The sequence below is a fragment of the Triturus cristatus genome, chromosome 5_1, assembly GCF_964204655.1.
Source record: "Triturus cristatus chromosome 5_1, aTriCri1.1, whole genome shotgun sequence".
Lineage (NCBI taxonomy): Eukaryota > Metazoa > Chordata > Amphibia > Caudata > Salamandridae > Triturus > Triturus cristatus.
In genome coordinates, this window is record NC_140587.1 from 30,500,236 (window position 1) to 30,518,022 (window position 17,787).

Genomic DNA, 17,787 nt, shown 5'->3' on the forward strand with positions numbered 1-17,787 from the left:
TATTCTACGCGTCTGCGGGGCTGCCCTCCTCCAGTGACGTTGGCCTGGTTGTGTTCATCGGTCATTTTGGCTCGGACCCTCCTCCGCAGATCGTTCCACCTGGCTTGGCATTCATGCTTGGTCCTTCTGGTGTCCGCAACAGCATTCACAGCATCGACGATCGTCTGCCACATGGCTGTTTTTGCTGACATGCTGGTCTGTCTGACCAATGTTCCAAAGAGCTGTGGCTCGACTCTGAGGATTTCATCGACAAGGACCTCCAACTCTCGGCTAGTGAACTTTGGATTCTTGTTAGTGGGCATGGTGAGGGGTGTGGGTGTGGATGGTGGGGGGGGTGTGGATGGTTGTGGGTGTGCGGGTGTGGTTGTGCAGGTGTGTGTGTGAATGTGATGAGGAGGTGTTTGTGAAGGTGTGTGTGTGAAGGTGTGCAAGTGTAAGGTGTAGTAAAGGTTCTAGTATGGTGCTGTAGGTTGTCTGTGGGGTCTGGCAGCAGTGAGTCTGTTGCAAAGGCTCATGGTTTGTGTGTGTGGACCCTTTGTATTGGTCCATTGGTGGGTGTGGCTGTGTTTGAACTTTGGGTGGGTGTGTTATAAGGAGTGGTTGTGTTTTGGGCCTCTGTTTTGGTTTTTGGCAGTTGCAGGTCATTGAATGTGTTGTTTTAGTTTTTGTTGGACATGTTTTGTGGCTTTGTGCCATTCGAATGGTGTATTCTTGTGTTGTTTTGGTTTGTCCTGGTTGTGTACGTGCGTTTTTAGCGTGTGTACGGTGTGTACATGGGCCATTTTTTTGTACAGTGCTGTCCTTGTGTGTGGCTTGGTACGACTCGTACATGCGCGATGTTGTGTGAAGGTGGTGATGTTGGGGCCTGGGGTGCGCTCCGTACTTAGAATGTTGGGGTGGGGGTACGCTCCTTGCATATGCGGGTGGGGGTATGACTCTAACGTACACGGGTGTACATACACGGGTGGGGTACGACACGTACACGGGTGTACATACACGGGGGGTACGACACGTACACGGGTGTACATACACGGGGGTACGACACGTACATGGGTGTACATACACGGGGGGTACGACACTAACGTACACGGGTGTACATACACGGGGGTACGACACGTACATGGGTGTACATACACGGGTGGGGGTACGACTCTAATGTACACAGGTGTACATACACGGGGGGGTACGACTCGAACGTACACGGGTGTACATACACGGGTGGGGGTACGACTCTAACGTACACGGGTGTACATACACGGGGGGTACGACACGTACACGGGTGTACATACACGGGTGGGGGTACGACTCTAACGTACGGGGGTATGACTCGAACGTACACGGGTGTACATACACGGGGGGTACGACACGTACACGGGTGTACATACACGGGTGGGGGTACGACTCGAACGTACACGGGTGTACATACATGGGGGTACAACACGTACACGGGTGTACATACACGGGTGGGGGTACGACTCGAACGTACACGGGTGTACATACACGGGGGGGTACGACTCGAACGTACACGGGTGTACATACACGGGGGGAGGTACGACTCGAACGTACACGGGTGTACATACATGGGGGTACGACTCGAACGTACACGGGTGTACATACACGGGGGGTACGACACGTACACGGGTGTACATACACGGGTGGGGGTATGACTCGAACGTACACGGGTGTACATACACGGGGGGTACGACACGAACGTACACGGGTGTACATACACGGGGGTACGACACGTACACGGGTGTACATACACGGGGGGTACGACACGAACGTACACGGGTGTACATACACGGGGGGTACGACACGTACACGGGTGTACATACACGGGGGGTACGACACGTACACGGGTGTACATACACGGGGGTACGACTCGAACGTACACGGGTGTACATACACGGGTGGGGGTGTACATACACGGGGGGTACGACTCGAACGTACGGGGGCTGGGGGGGTGTTGGGCACGTATGAGGGCACATGTCTCCATGATTGCTATGGGAGTTCGGTGCGGACGGTGCTTTTTCCATACGGTTGTAACATCGGACGCACGGGATGGATCGTGATTCCGCGGTCGGACTTCACTTTTCACATTTGTACGGTAAATCGTCCGAGGATGTGTCGGACACATTTTCCGACCCGAGGACGTGTGGGGAATAATTCCCAATGCGATTCGTATGGACTTTTTCCCATGCGAATCGTAATTGGCAGTTTGTACGGCACTTGTACGATTCGTATGGTAAAAAGACCAGATACGAGTCGTACGGGGAATTTTTTTGCAGGATCGTAATCGGCACCAAAGTCGCAGAGGCGCTGTCACTCGCGCTGCGGTCACCAGTTGGTTTGTGTGTTACGACACTAGCGCCCTGTGGAGATAAAGCAGCCACACATACATATTGGGACCCAGTGGCGCCTTCCACACCATGGCTATCTTATGTTTGGCGAGGCCCAGGGCAAGATCTAAAAATGTATTCAGGCCTTTACAAGATGCGCTGCATTTTGTGACGCCCAACAGGAAGTGAACAGGCTCTGCCTCTACCTGGATGTCTGCTGCCTCCGTGAGTGTAGTGACCACTTCGGTCCAGCATGTTTGGATACCGGTGCAGGTCCATACCATGTGTGTGAATGTGACTCCCGGGTCCCGACACCTAGGGCATATGTCAGCGGTAGCGGGGCACATGCGTGCCAACCTATGAGGACTGAGATACGTGTGATGTAAGTAATTATATTGAGTATACTTCAGTCTGGGGTTTGTCGAGATAGTTTTTGGGTGATTAAGGCATTGCAGCCACTGCTTATCAGAGAGGGTGGTGGACAGCTCAGCATCCCAATACTCAAGGAGTGTCGACAGTGCAGGCCCATATTCTAGTCTAAAAGAGGTGCAGATGGCTGTTACGGCATGCCTACCCCGACTATGTGTGAGCAGCGTTTGCAGCAGGTGTGACGTGGGAGGTTCTGCTCGGTCGTATCCCATGCTCACAAGGAGTGGCATGGAAGCAGAGTGTGTAGCAGGAAGGAACCCTGCGGTACCTCATATGTGACTACTAGCTCCTCGAATCTTTGTAGTTGTGAGTATGCAGACATATCTCTCCATGTGTCCAACCTTCTCTCACTCCAGAGCCTCAATTCCTGGTGTCTATGGCAGGTGAACGTACTGGGAAGTATCTCCAGTGGAAGGCCAGGGGCATATGGCACAGTCCGGGCCTTAGGCATCACATATCTGGACCAACTCCATCTGGCTGCTGCCAATAAGATGTTACCTCGTTGTTTTTGTTCGGAGTAGTTGTTCCTGACATCATCTCCAGCAATACTGGGGGATCCCAAGACAAGGCCCCTGTGGCCATCTCGGTGAGATTGCTCTTAGCGAGCCACCACATTGGCCAGTGCAGTTGTGCTGTGGCATAATATGGCTCATAATTTGGGCACCTAAGCCACCATCCGATAGTGGCAGGTATTGTTTATGGAGAGCAACAATGGCCCTTGAGTTCCACCATATAAAGCAAACTATCAAGGATGCCAGATCCTTGAAAGGTTTCCGGGGCGGGCAGTAGGGAAGTGTGTACAAGAAATACATGAGACGCGGGAGGACCAGCACCTTAGAGATGGCCACCTGGCCCATGGAGGACAAGGGGAGGCCCAGCCAGAATGGGAGAGTCGTGCGGGCTCTAGTTATGGCCCATCCGAGGTTGTCATCAATAGTATCTGCCCCCCGATGATACACCTGAACCCTCAGATATTTAAAGGTATCAAACGCCCATGTTAACGGTGTGTCCGGTGCCGTTCGTCTCTGTCCCAGTGACATAGGCGTCATCGGAAACACTACTGATTTAGAACAGTTGACTTGGCGTCCGGAGACCCTGGCATGTGTATTTAAGGGATCCATAAACAACTGCAGTGTCTCAGTCCGGCCGCGTATGTAGATTAAAGTGACCCGTTGCCATAATCAGCACGCCAAGGCAAAGATAATCGGTGACAGGGGGCAACCTTGGCATGTACCTCACGCTATCGAGATAGGCGGGGAGAAGGTGCGACCTGTCTTCACCCTAGCTTGCGGCCTGAAATACAGCAGTTGTATCCACCTTATGAAGTTGGGGCCGATGCAGAACGCTGTCAGCACCGCTATGAGATAATCCCAGCTCAAAGTTTTGAATGGCTTCTCAATATTTACGGATGTGATCCAAGACTTCTCCGTCTCACCCAGTGCCCATTCCAGCAGTGCAAACAGGCAGCGCAGATTCAAGCCAGTGTTCCGCCCCGGTACGAAGCCATTCTGGTCTTCATGGACCAATAGGGGAACTGCAGCGATTAACCTATTCGCTAGTAATTTCCTGAGGATCTTGTAATCAAGGTTCAACATCGATAAAGGGCGATATGAGGCTATTTGAAGAGGGTCACAGCCTGGCTGCGGCAGGATCTCTAGCGTTGCCTCCCTCAAAGTGGGTGGCAGTGCACCCATCTCAAAGGCTTCAATATACATATTGGGTAACCTAGGTGCTAGTTGTGCGGAGAATGTGGAATAAAACTCTGATGGCCAGCCATCTGTACCTGGTGTCTTGCCAGTCGCCAGCTGTCCAATTGCATCTGTGATCTCATCTACCGCAATGGTGTCCTCTAGGGAATTGTAGTGGGCTGGCATAATGTGAGGGAGTTGTATCTCCGTGAGGAATTCCTGAATGGAAATAGGGTCATGCATGGATGGGTCTGCGTACAAAGCTGTGTACTATTCATAGAATGATTGATTACTGGCTTCCTGTGTGTTCGCTAGAGTCCCGGCAGATGTATATATGGCAGTGATGGGGGGTTGGGAAGTATCGGATCACAGTTGTCACGCGAGCAGCTTGCCTACCTTGTCACCCTCCTTGTGTCTGTGAGCCAGATATGTCTTGCAGTCTAACGTGCAGAGGCCATCCATTGCTCTCTTATATGCCAAGCGGGCCTGGGCTGGGGAAGGGCCAACCTGGGGGTCAGTGGGAATGCACAGCTCGCAGCTCTGTATTTCTGACTCATGAGTGTGGAGCGCAGCTGCCAATGTCTTTCGGACGCCATATGTGGTTTTAATGGCATGTCCACGAAGAACAGCTTAAAGGCTTCCCATTCCACTCCTGCTGACGAAGCAGTGCCTGCATTTGTTGAAAAATATGATTCAATAGACTCCAGAAGGGCGGCCTGGTAGGATAAATCAGAAAACATGACACTAGGTAGTTGCCAGGTCAAAATCACAGGTCGCCTCATGCCCCAGAACAGACTACATTGTAGCGGGACATGATCAGAAAGCGCACCCGCCAAATAGTCAACCTGCATAATACTGTGGAGGGCATTGTCCGAGCAGAACACAATATCAATCCATGTATTTAAGTCGTGTAGTGGTGAATAGTGCGAATAAGTGTTTGTCTAGGGATGCATTTTACTCCATACGTCATGTACCTGCATGTTGAACACCCACTCCGACATATGTTGTGCCTGCTTAATAGATTGTGCTCCCAAGATGGGGGCGGGAGCAGTCCAGATCAAGATCTTGAACCCCATTAAAGTCACCACCTCAGTACATGGGGGCCGTGGGATCCGTAAATAAGGATGGTGTGAGTGTTTGTAGGGAGGTAGACTGGCCCGAGTTTGGAGCATACAGACACACCAATGCCAATGGGGACCATTTCAGGAGGCCTTCCATGGTGACAAAGCGGCCCAGTGTATCTAGGCTGGAGTGTGTGATCTGCAGCGGGATCCCTGGTGCAACCCAAATTATCGTGCCTCAGGCATACCCCAAATACGTAGTCCCCAGTATCGTGCCCGCAAGCGTTTACGGAGTGATGCAAGTGTTTGTGCAGTGAGATGTGTCTCTTGTAACAGCACAAACGTGATACCATGACTGCGTAAATACTGATATACTTTGTGGCGTTTAGCACATCCTGCCAATCCCCTCACATTCCAGGTCAATAAAACATAGTCTCCAGCCGCCATTTGCCTAGTTGTGAAAAGAAAATCCGGTGTAAAACAGGTCACAGGCTCCCAGTCCCCAACCCCACTGCGGCCCACGCCCCTCACATAGCATTAACAAAATATAACCAATCCACATTCCAATCCACATTCCCCACTGGATGCAGGCAGACAAAGAAAGAGATCAAAATATTAATAGAGAATTCCCAACTTCCCACCCCAGGCCTGCTTGCCAACGGGCAATGAGCCATTCGCAATAAAATGTGGTTCAAATAAGCAACAAAATTGAACAAAAAACAAATAAGAAACAATAGAGTGCTATATCAGCTACTAATCGCTCGTTGGGGAGAGTGTAGCAGAACTGGTGGACAGTGTCTTTGCCGCCTCCCATGACTCCCATGACTCAGCCTGCACCGTGTGTGTGCAGACCGTCCAGTCTTTGCAGCAGAGGGCATCATAGAAACTGGAATATTCAGCCCAGTGTGTCTGCAGTTTTTGGGGTGAGGGCTGGGCCGCCCTTCGATAACACCTCAAGCTGCCATGCCGTGATGGGCAGTGTCCGATCCATGGTCGTGTTGGAGTCTGAGTCCACTCTTGGAGAGGATGTGGGATGCCTATGTCCTCCACTGCTTTGTTAACTTGTGCTTGTTCCTGGGCTGACTCTGCCTTTGTTGGGCGACGTATCTGACCTCTGCCACAGCCCCTACATGGCAGGACTGGGGAGAATCTGTCAATGGTGTAGGGGGCCCATGTGCAGGGCCATGCTGGTTGATCTAGGTCCACGCCTCCTCAGGTGTATTAAGGAAGACTTTGCTCTCCTTATGGTGAATGTGAAGACATGCTGGGTATTGGAGGGAGTACTGGATGTCATGGTCCCTCAGGCATTTCTTGACCTCCAGGTAGGAGGAACGGCAGCGCTGCACTGAAAGAGTATAGTCCGGATATATGTGGACCGTGGCGTTTTCGACCTGTCAAGGGTCTCTGGTGCGAGTGGCTTGCAGTATGTGATCCCTGTCATGGAAATTGAAGTCTCACCACCACCAATCTGTGGAAGGCACCCAGGCGAGGGGGGCCCCCGGCACCCTGTGTGCCCGCTCAATAGAAAAGAACTTTAATATCTTACCATGCAGAATGTCTTGGAAGAACGATTCCTCTAGGTAGAGTTCCATGCTGGGGCCCTCTGTTCGTTCAGGATGGCCCACAATAAACACAATATTCCGGCATAGGTACCCTTCCTGGTTCTCCACACGTGCCCTCAGGAAGTCCCTCCAGTTGGAGGGATTGCAGTTGGGTGGTCACCACGGTCACTCTGGAGCGCAATGACACCAATGTAGATTCGGACTCTTCCACTCAGCCCTTTAGCTTCTTGTGATCCTCCCGTAAGTACCACGTATCGATGCTCAGTGAGTCAATCTTCATACCCAAGGTAGTTTTGATGACTAGTATTGCCACCAGCAGCTCATCAAATAGGTGCAAATGATGATTGCGGTCTCCCAGGGCAGAGGGCCCCGGATGGTCTGTACTCTTCATGACCGGGGGCACCGACGCTTCTTCCAGGGGTTGTGCCTTGGACTTCTCCGCTCTAGGCTTGCCCATCACGCCGTCAGCAGGGGGCAAGGGGCCAGATGCTAGTCCGTGGTGTGTCCCCAAAGAGGGTCAAAAATCACAAAAGTTTAGGAGCATCACACTTGTGGGGGTGCAGATAGGTTGGGGGTTCACGGCGTACTAATCATGGGGTGTCTCATGCTGAACGCCACTACAACATCGGCAGTAGTAAAATGTCTTCAGGGGGCTCCTCCCATGTTCAATGCCAACAGTAGGCCTAGACCCACGAGGCCCGAGTTCAGGTAAGTGTGCAGGCCTTTCCTCCCTGACTCCTCATTTCCACCACGTGCAGGCTTCAAGCTTGTCCCAAGATTCTGCCGTGTTGACTCCCCCGTAATCCTCAAAGCGTTGTGGGTGGCCCGCACAGTGTTGGGGGAGGCATGGTCCAGGCAGGGCAGCCTCATGTGCCCTCGGAAGCGGGGACACCTAGGCCCGGGCCGCCCTGCCCAACCTGGAAACAAGGAAGGGCTGGGGTCTTAATTGTGCCCTCACCGTCTCAAGGGAGGTCACGGGGACCCAGAGGGTTCTCGTCACTGCAGGGGCTCCCCCGTCTCAGGGCAGGCTGTTGTGGACTCAGGCCGTGTGATCGAGCGTACCTGCGCCACAGTATGGTGTCCCTAGTGCCGTAGCTTGCTTCTGGATGGGGACCGCGTGTGTCCCAGTGCAGGCCCCAGTGCTTTGGCGGCGGGATAAGGACAAGCTGGAGACCCCGTCTGCTATTGTTTATCAGGATGCACGCACAGGCCGAGTGGGCAGCAGCCTGCACCGAGTCGTCACGTCTCCATCCGGGGTTGCCGGGCCTCGGAGGCACTGCGCATGGAGCGTGCAGGATTCGGGCCTCACAGCAGCCCCGTGGAACTTCCGATAACTCAGGAACAGACGGGAAATGGAGAGGCAAGTCTTCCATTGCCATTGCCATTTCCTCGACGGATAATCGCCAGAGGATGGAGGGTCAGGATTCTGTCATGCACCACAGTCCCATTATTCCTCCACAGAGTGAGTGATCTAGACCCACCCATCCCTACTTAGATTGACAACTATATTCTTATCTACTTGTCTAGTTCACCTTTACAGTACTCACATTGTGAAATACTGCAACAACCAGACTATTATTAAGTCTTCGAAGACTGACTATTATTCTTTAACATCAATAGTTCAAATATGCACATCAGAAAGATATAAGATTCATGTATGTGAAATTGCTGTGGCATCAAGCAAAATACAGCCAATTAAATATTAAAAGTTTGATATACTGTAGTAGTAAACACAATAGTTCCATTAATGAATAGAATTTGTGTATTTTAGGAGACTGGTGAACATTGAGATTTCTTTTGCAATTCATATATGGGATTTTTTAACTCCTATGGTTTTAAATGTATGCATTAATAGTGCATGCTTCCTTATAATCTGTTTGTTCTATTTGTAGTGAATCATCTATGATATTAGGAGGCCTTAACAAAGCATTACACTTGTAAACCAACTGTGATAATCACAGATAGAGATGCCATGGATTTGCTACAGTGGTATCTTCCATCACCCTTTTTCCTATATGAGTAATTATAACCACACTGATGATAAGTGGGGAAATTAAATGCTTGCTATCCTCTTTTAAAAATGCATTATGGGTTCATGATAGCTATCCAGTTGTCATTAAAATGTGGCACATTCAAGAATTCCAAGTAGGACTGCTATACTTTTTATTTGACCATACCTGTACTTATTAGCAGAAGTAGGGACACATTTTGAGAGCACATTCTTGTATATACAAGTAATGTTGGACCATATGATTTCCGCTACGTTGGTCTTCTCTCCTGCCCTTTCCCTCCTCTCCCCTCATTGTCTCACAGTGGTACATTCTTTAAGTTTTAGAATGTTTGACATGCCTGCAGTAGGAGGGCGGAGCATCCATGTTCCCCTTTATGCAGATGATGCTGTTCTTTTGTCCAGAACTCCCAATGGTTTTCAGCAACATTTAGATATTTTTGTACGTTATATGGACTGCCTAGGCCTGGCTAGGAAATTTGGTAAGTCGTTGGTTATAACTTGAAGCCCCAAAAAGATGAAGTACAAACTCTGGCATTGTGGGGGGTTCCCTTTCCAGAATGCATACATTTTACTATGTGTGGGTTACATTAAACTCCCAGGGGACTTGAGGCCAAAGTTTGAAACAGAGGATACTTACGTTTTGCACCTCAATTGGTTGTCTTTATAGTCTTGCCTCTAAAATTGCCAACACACCTATTGCGCCCATGGTGGAGATTTATAAACAGAAGTATCTACCAGTGTGAACATATGGAACTGGATTCTGGGGCATCAAGGGAATCAGGTCCCTGTAGGGAGAAGTATGCAGAGAAAACCTTGGCATCTTGGCGGGATCGTCTATGTACTTTGCACATGAGTAACTTGGTATAACCTATATAGCTGATGACATTATTTTGGCACCACTGATATTATGGTGTTCAAATTGGAAAAATCCTGAAGCCTACTTGAATAAGAAGAGAATTTTGGACCATCTGTCATGTGACAGGAGCCCTTATATTGGCATGTCCCTTGGGATAGTCCAACTATGTACATACAAGCTACAAACAGTTTGTCCCTTCCACACGACATAACAGTTCTATATAGGTGACCTTTTACATAGTAGCTTCCTTCTGTCTTCTTGACAACAGGGTCTTGGCAGCCTATCTCAATCCCTGTACCTGACGTACATGAACATGTACTCTAGCACAGCAGATTTATTCTGTACAAGGGTCAACATTTTTTCCATCCATGGCCAACAGCCAGCTGTACATGAACGCATTGTTTAGAAAAGGATTAACAAGGGATTAGTGAATGTTTTCAAAACAATATAGATTCTCAAAGAATCCTGAGTGGTCACTTCAGTATAAAAGACCCTCACTTCCTCATAGACGGGCAGAGAATAATTCCTTCCTGGCTGATCCTCTGGACAAGCAGAGACCCGGCATCCCTTGTGGGGTGCTATCCTCTACACAGAGACCGGGCCCTTAATTCAGAACCATCAGGTGAGGGGTTAGCACTCCCCCAGTGAATTCTTGGATCTACTAGGCTACACTACGATCCATTAGGATCACCTTAGGACTTCCAAGCACATGTCTCACCTACACATCTAGGCTAGGTTGGCAACGCATCATAATAGTACACAAATGCCATTGTTTTATATACTCTGATTATATTCATGCTATTTGCAATATGATAAAAATAATCTGTTATTTACAATATTGGTACTAGCGATCACATTTATCTGCTCATGTCTTTTGATTGTCGCAGCTAATATTTTTCACACTAGACTGACGCTGAGCCAATAAATATTTTATTGTAAACCTTTCTAGTCGTCGTTCTAAGTGTGCTCTGAGACAAAACCAGCACGATTCACGAAGCAAAAAGATAACATAATGTTTTACACGATACCTGCGGAATTGGGGTTGTCATGTTCGGTGGTTGCCTGAAACTACACACACTACTGTAACATATAGGGGGTTGGTAGTCACACCGAAGGGCTAGCTGGTCTAATGGCTGACTCATCTTGTGGGGGTGTCCAGAGTATGTCTGCACACCAAGCCCTCAGTTTAGGTCCATGCACGCCATGCCAGAATCGCAAACCTTTAATTGCCAGCATGGACAGACTAGGATAATGGCATCACTGAGCAGGGTAGCATTGGGGGTATTGAAATTCAACAATGGATGCCAGGCCATAATCGCCAACCTTTACTTACCAGCATGGACGGATTACCATACCGGCACTACTTAGCGGGGTGAACTCTGCTTAACAGACCACACTGGCGTTATCAACTATACGCTCGGCGACTAATTTTGTGTTTGGTTAAAGTTACGTTTATTGCGGGGATTATCTGGACCGCAGATCTTTCTGGATTAGCACCGATGACCGCAATAAAGAAGGGCTGAAAGTGCTCATAGTGCTGTCTACTCAAGCATGTGATATGGGCCTAATGAGGGGTCACCAATGGCCTGTACATGAGTTGGCTATACATCTTGATACCTGCATGCGATTTTTTAAACTACACCAAATCATGCCATTTGATTATCATTAACATGACTGTCTTTCTCCCTATGATTTCTTTTCCCCTGAAAAAAGAGTGTGACTAGAGGGGGTCTCTCCTTGCCCACCACCATTTCAAACATAAAATAGGGTGAAACTTGGTGAGTAAGCACACACCGCACCCCTATATTGCAGTGGATGGACTGTGAGGATAATAAGCATGATGTATGCAACACTGTTTTTATGACTATAAAATAGACAACTGGCTTGTTTTAAAATTCCATTTTTACGTACCTGATGAACGTGAATTTATCAAGGGTGATGCACCCATGTTTGTCTGGGGCAGTGAACGATACAATAGAATGAACTCATGTGCAGATAGACAATTATACACTGAGCTTGTGAGGTATGAGGGAGAAGATTACTCCTAACTTCTTTTTCTCCCCCTTCCATTGTTTATCCTTTTCTCCTTTCAGTAATTCCACTATTATCCTTGAGGAGATCCCTCGGAAACAGAACTAGAGGTTTTGAGACACCCTCTTATCTCAACCTGAGTTGAGAGTATTATTTCACTGGGACCGGTGGAGTCCTGAGGAAGGCTGGTGTGACCCCAAACGAGGGGGCACACACACACGGCTGAAACATGTTGACCCCCTGGCAGTAAGGAGGGGGGTTAGGAGCACCTTGCATCTCCCAATCACCACCATCCTTCACGGTTTTAACCCTGGCCGGAGGGTCGAGGAATAAAGTCTGAGGCACAGCAACACTTCCGAGCTAGTTTTAACTCACATCACACTGCACTTTCACTACCATCGTTCCCAGCCACTGTGAAATAAATTGTTTCTGTGTTGTATTGTCTTCCCCTACCCTATTTCTCCACCCCGTGCGTGGTGACGCCAGGGTGTATTGTAAGCAGCCCTATAATGAAGCATGTCACACAATCGTGTGAGTGAGGGCAGTATTAGCACACACAGCACGTGCCATCACTAAACACAAATATGTTAATGCTCCCTACTCCTTCTGGTGTATTAAGTGTCAGGCAAATCTTAAATTAACCTTTGTTCACCCTCTGGTTGCTTGGCACAGAGCAGTCAGACTTAACCACAAACAATCATCCTGGAACTAATTTCAGGGTAACACCCCTCATCAGCCAGGGTGCTTGTTTGCGGTCCAGGGAGGACATGACTTTTTGACTGGGGGTGAATCTAAGATTTAGGCAGCATTCCGTCCAACATTTGTTTGCATCTCACTTTTCCCAGTAAGTGGTAAGGGTATGCCCAGTAGTCGGTCCCGTGCTCACTGTACCACTGGATTCAAGCTAGTCTGGATAATGAGGGGTAATATCCTGAAACCGGTCTCAGGATGCTTGTTTCCGGTCCAGGGAGGACCCAGCTTGGCGGTTTGGGCTGGACCGTTCCCTTGATGAGCAGGGTCAAGATTGATTTGCATATGTCTGGGTCTGAACTGGGGTGGCATGGTGAGCAAAAGAACAATGGATTTAACCCATATCTCTTGACTGTGGTTGAATGTCTGATTCATTCAGCATTCCGTCCATCAGTTGTTTGCTCAGCACTTTTCGCTCTAAGTGGGATGGGTATGCCTAGACGTGAGTCCCTTACTCACTGTGTTACATGGATTCAAGCTAGCCTGGCTGATGAAGGGTAATATCCCAAAACCGGTCCTAGGATGCTTGTTTCTGAACCAGGGGGGAACTTGCTTGACAGTTCGGGCTGGACTGTTCCCATGAGGAGCAGGGTCAAGACTGATTTGCATATGGCTGGGTCTGAACTGGGATGTTATGGTGAGCAAAAGAACAATGGATTTAACAAAGATCTCCTGACTGGGGGTGAATGTATGATTTATTCAGCATTCCGTCCATTATTTTTTAGTGCAGCAGAACCTTCTAAAAGTGGCATTTTTAATATTGCAATTTAAAATCCGACTTCACCATAAGTTATGATTTTAAATTGTGATTCCAGAGACACCGGCATTTAAAAGACTATCCCTTCCAGATCGTGAATTACACTTATAAAAACTAACAAGGGAATTCCAATGTTATTCCATGGGAGAAATAGGCCTTGCAGTAGTGAGAAATGAATGTAAGCGTCTTTCAATACCATGACATGTACAACTTAAAATTACATGTCCTACCTTTTAAATACTTTGCACCCCTCCCTTAAGGGTTGCTCAGGGACTTATATGTTAAAAAAGGGAAGGTTTTGGCCTGGTAAAAGGGTTATTTTGGCAGGTCGACATGACAGTGTGAATGGCACACAGGCTCTTCAATGGCAGGCCTCAGACACGATTAAAGGGCTACTTATGTGGGTGGCACAATCAGTGCTGCAGGCCCACTGGTACCATTTTGTTTACAGGCCCTGGGCACATGACGTACCAATTTACTATGGGCTTATAAGTAAATTAAATATGCCAATTAGGGATGAACCAATATTACCATGTTTCAAGGTGAGAGCACAAGTACTTTAGTTCTGATTAGCAGTGGTAAAGTGTGCAGAGTCCTAATACCAGTCAAAACTAAGTCAGAAAAAGTGGATGAGAAAGGCAAATTGTTTGTGGGTGATAATATAGAAAGAAACATTTTCAACACAGTTAATAATACAGTCCAGTCACTTGTTATCAGTAACTGCTGAGAGGGCACAAATGGGTATAATTAGCCCTGGGCGTAGTGAGCGTAGGGGGGCTATGCGAAGTGCCACGGAGGTACAAACAATCTCCGTGGCCTCCGCGTGACCCTCCACGTAGCCCCTCTATGTCACCTGCCTCTACCCCCCATATTAACAAGCGAAAACTGCCAGGATTAGAAGAAACGGTGATGAAGAGGAGGAGGGTAGCCTGGGGACACTGCAGTACAGGTAAGTGGGTTTTAATTTACTTTTTAAGTACTAATATTCATTGTTCATATAGGGTGGATGGAGATTTGCCTTATTCGCGTTCAGAGATGGCAAATCTCCGCACACTCCCCGGGAGGATCTGAGGTCTCCGCCAGGGGCTAGGCATAATTTGAATTACCTTCTCGTCTTCAATGTGTATGATCTCTTTTGCATCGTGAAATATTGCAATGTTTTGCACATCATCTCAAGCTTTATTGGGCTCCTGATGGATGGTCCTTTGTCCTGTGAAGTCAGCAGAGGCCATGGCAGCTGTATCCACAGCTGAGGATTACCTGCCCATTTTACAGCTCCAAGCCAGGCAGGCAGGGTGATTTGTAATTTTTGTAAATCTTCGAGTATGATTTCTGGACTGAACTTTGTGTAGTGGGCATCATGTTGGGTGCTCGCACTTGCAAAAATGTTGTGTTCTACAACAAGAAACTCCAAAAGCAGGAATTTGGTCTTACAAAGCAAAATAGCAATGACCATACTGAGAACCATTGTGGAATTTCCCTAATTGGGATCAATAATTCTCGCACAGAAGTCAGAGGTTTGGTAAATAAATGAGTGTTGAACCGACTTAAAGAGAGCCAGACAGCCGTCACTGTGCCAGTCCATCTGTTCAGAGGCAGACAATGCCAGCTCAGATTCACTGTGCAAAACTCTGGGGTGCCCCCACCTCTGATATTGATTAACGTTTGAAAGTTTAAGGCACCTGGAGGAGAGATAAGCACATGGCCTTACTTTCAATCGCTCAAAGGTCAACTGATGTTGAATAACCTTCCACCCTCCATTTCTCAGGGGAACTGGAGCTCAGGCGCTCATGTGACTGCAGAGCTTGTTTGAGTTTGGTGGTGTATGTTTCTGCATGACCTCATCTTCTGATCTTCCTACTTTCAAACTTTCCTGTCTAATTTTCAAGGCCTTGGCTGCTTCCCTGGATGCAGTTTTTTTTTTAATGCAAAAAGATCTTACAGAATAATTTGCTACCTTCAAGCTTGACTGCTTCAATGCTGGGTGTCTTCCATGTTTGAATATGTAGTACTCACCTCTACTGGATAAGAGGTGTTTTATAATTAGGTCTGTTTCGCTTTCTCGATCAGGAGGTGTTGTAAAGTTGCATCTGATGCCCGCACAGAGGACTTCTATAGAATAATGAGACACTAGATTTTTTGATTTTATTTCAGGAGTTTTATATAGTGCAAACTTGACCTGAAGATATCAGGTATCAGAGCGCTTTACTTGAGCACCAGTTGATTTACGTAAGGGGGGGGGCAGAAAGACTGTAGTAATTGGGGGGGTGGGGGCATGGGCCTGCCCATTTTGGGCAGCCCCCACCCCTGTTTTTTTTTTACACAACTTCCCTGGTGTCTAGTGGGCTTTTTATCCCCCGGGGGGGGGGGCAGATTGGGGGCTGATGCCCCCATCTGCCCCCCAGGGGGGGCAAAAAGACTAAAATTCCCAAAAATACACAGGGGGAGCAAAGGCCCTTGCCCAAGGGGCCGCTCCCCCCTCCCTGGTGTCTAGTGGGTGGATCCCTGCTTGGGGATTTCCCTCCTGTGGCGATCCCCAAGCAGGGATCCTCTGGGGAGGGGTACCATTGGAAAGGGGAGATTATCCCCTTTCCAACAATACCTCTTCCGTCTTTCTACGTGCTCAGGGGGCTGAGATAGCCCCCTGAGCACGTAGAAAGTGAAACCTGAAATGAGCCTCTTGGCTCATTTCAGTTTCACTTTCACTGTAATGACGTCGGTGCGACGTGCGCGCCGATCGTCATTACAGTGAAAGGGGGGGGCCTTGGGAGCTGGGGAAGCTCTTCCTCAGCTCCCGAGGCTATTTTTGCAGAAAGGGAATCCCTCTGGTGCCCGCACCAGAGGGATTCCCTAGGGTATGCCTCATGACGAGCTGGACTCGTCATGGGCACAGTGCGACTGTGCTCCATGACGAGTCCAGCTTGTCATGGGCATAGAAGGGGTTAAAGGTGTAGTATCAGCAAAGCATTTGAAGGGGGTGGAGGGGGTTGGAGGTTTTTGTACCCATACTTAACAAATGGATGTTGGAACTCACGGCCCAGAATACATTTTAGGAAAGCATTGGTAAAGATCCACTGTATTGTTATTGCAGTTGTCACAGGACCACTGCCACAGATATATTAAACTACTAGTTGCATGGAAAGACTGAGACTGCTAAGCAATTATGACAGCTTGTTTGAATCCCTGTGGCGTGAGCTCGGTGACAGCAGCAAAGCTCAACCTCTGTTCTAGTGCCTTCTTGCACAGACACAAGCAGTGCTATTTACAACCTACCTCTGCTTCTCGCCCCTTCCATTTATACGCTTTCTTGTTCTTTTTTTCTGTAAAAGTCGACTTTTTTTCCATTCCACCAGCTCAACGAAATCTGCTTGTCTATACCTTTGGCTCCGTCAGTGTTCAAACAAGAGCATAGCTTGACCTCACTTCTGTGATGTAATGCCTAGAGAGCAACCAACATGTCATGAAACAGAAAACAAGCTATAATAGCAAAGAGAAGGCACAGAGAAAAGACCATAAGCTAAACTATGTATGATACTGGCAATAACCACTTGCCATGCAATGTAACTGTAATAAAAACAGTAATTCTGTGTTCATTCTAATTAGCATCTGCTACAAATGTAATTTTAGTACCATGCTCTAAGTATTAGTTCATATAGTTTTATTTATCTATCAATCTTTCTCCGGGAGAAGGAAAGAGCTCCCTGACAGATAACAAGGAAGTGGAGAGGATGTGGCTCAGTGGCCAGAGGTGCTGACTGCAGAGCAAGGGATCCTTGTTTGAGTATCTGCGGCTGCAAATCTATGCAAATCACTTAATCTCTCTGGGTGATAAATTTTTATATAATTATGCAGCAAAAGTAAAAGGCAAAACTTTATAAAAATATGGTTTCTGCAAAGGGTATGTTAACAGTATTTTAGCAGTGGGAAATTGATAAGAGAAGTAGATGAGGAACAAGCATTGGTAAATGCAGGAAAATATGCTACAACCAATTGACATGGAGGAAAGGTAAGTGTCATAGACAGGAACTAATGAGAAGCCAGGAAAGAGAGGAGGTGGGATGCAAGTGTCTTTTAAGTTAGTTTTAAAAATAGTAGATTTCTGAAGGTCAGACGAAACCTAAAAAGGGAAAAAAATGAGTAGTAATAAAGATATTTCTTCTCGTTGTGCCTCCTTTACACTTCACCTGAGGAGGCGTTCATTTATGGCACTGGGTCAAAGTTAATATTTCTAGTAAATGTGGGGCAGTGTCAAAAAGGTATGGATGTGGCTGGAAACGCCCCTAGGAACACCCATTGGACGCCC

The 17,787-nt window shown here is 47.9% G+C and overlaps 1 protein-coding gene across 1 annotated transcript in view; it reads right to left on the minus strand.

Moving 5' to 3' along the window:
- LOC146830006 (GTPase IMAP family member 7-like) overlaps positions 1-17,787 on the minus strand; it is a 211,798-nt gene that overhangs the window by 193,610 nt on the left and 401 nt on the right. The window contains exon 2 of the mRNA XM_085604243.1: positions 16,758-16,923. Within this exon, the coding sequence (XP_085460369.1) occupies positions 16,758-16,829 (72 nt within the window). The 5' untranslated portion in view covers positions 16,830-16,923. The remainder of the gene's footprint in view (positions 1-16,757; positions 16,924-17,787) is intronic.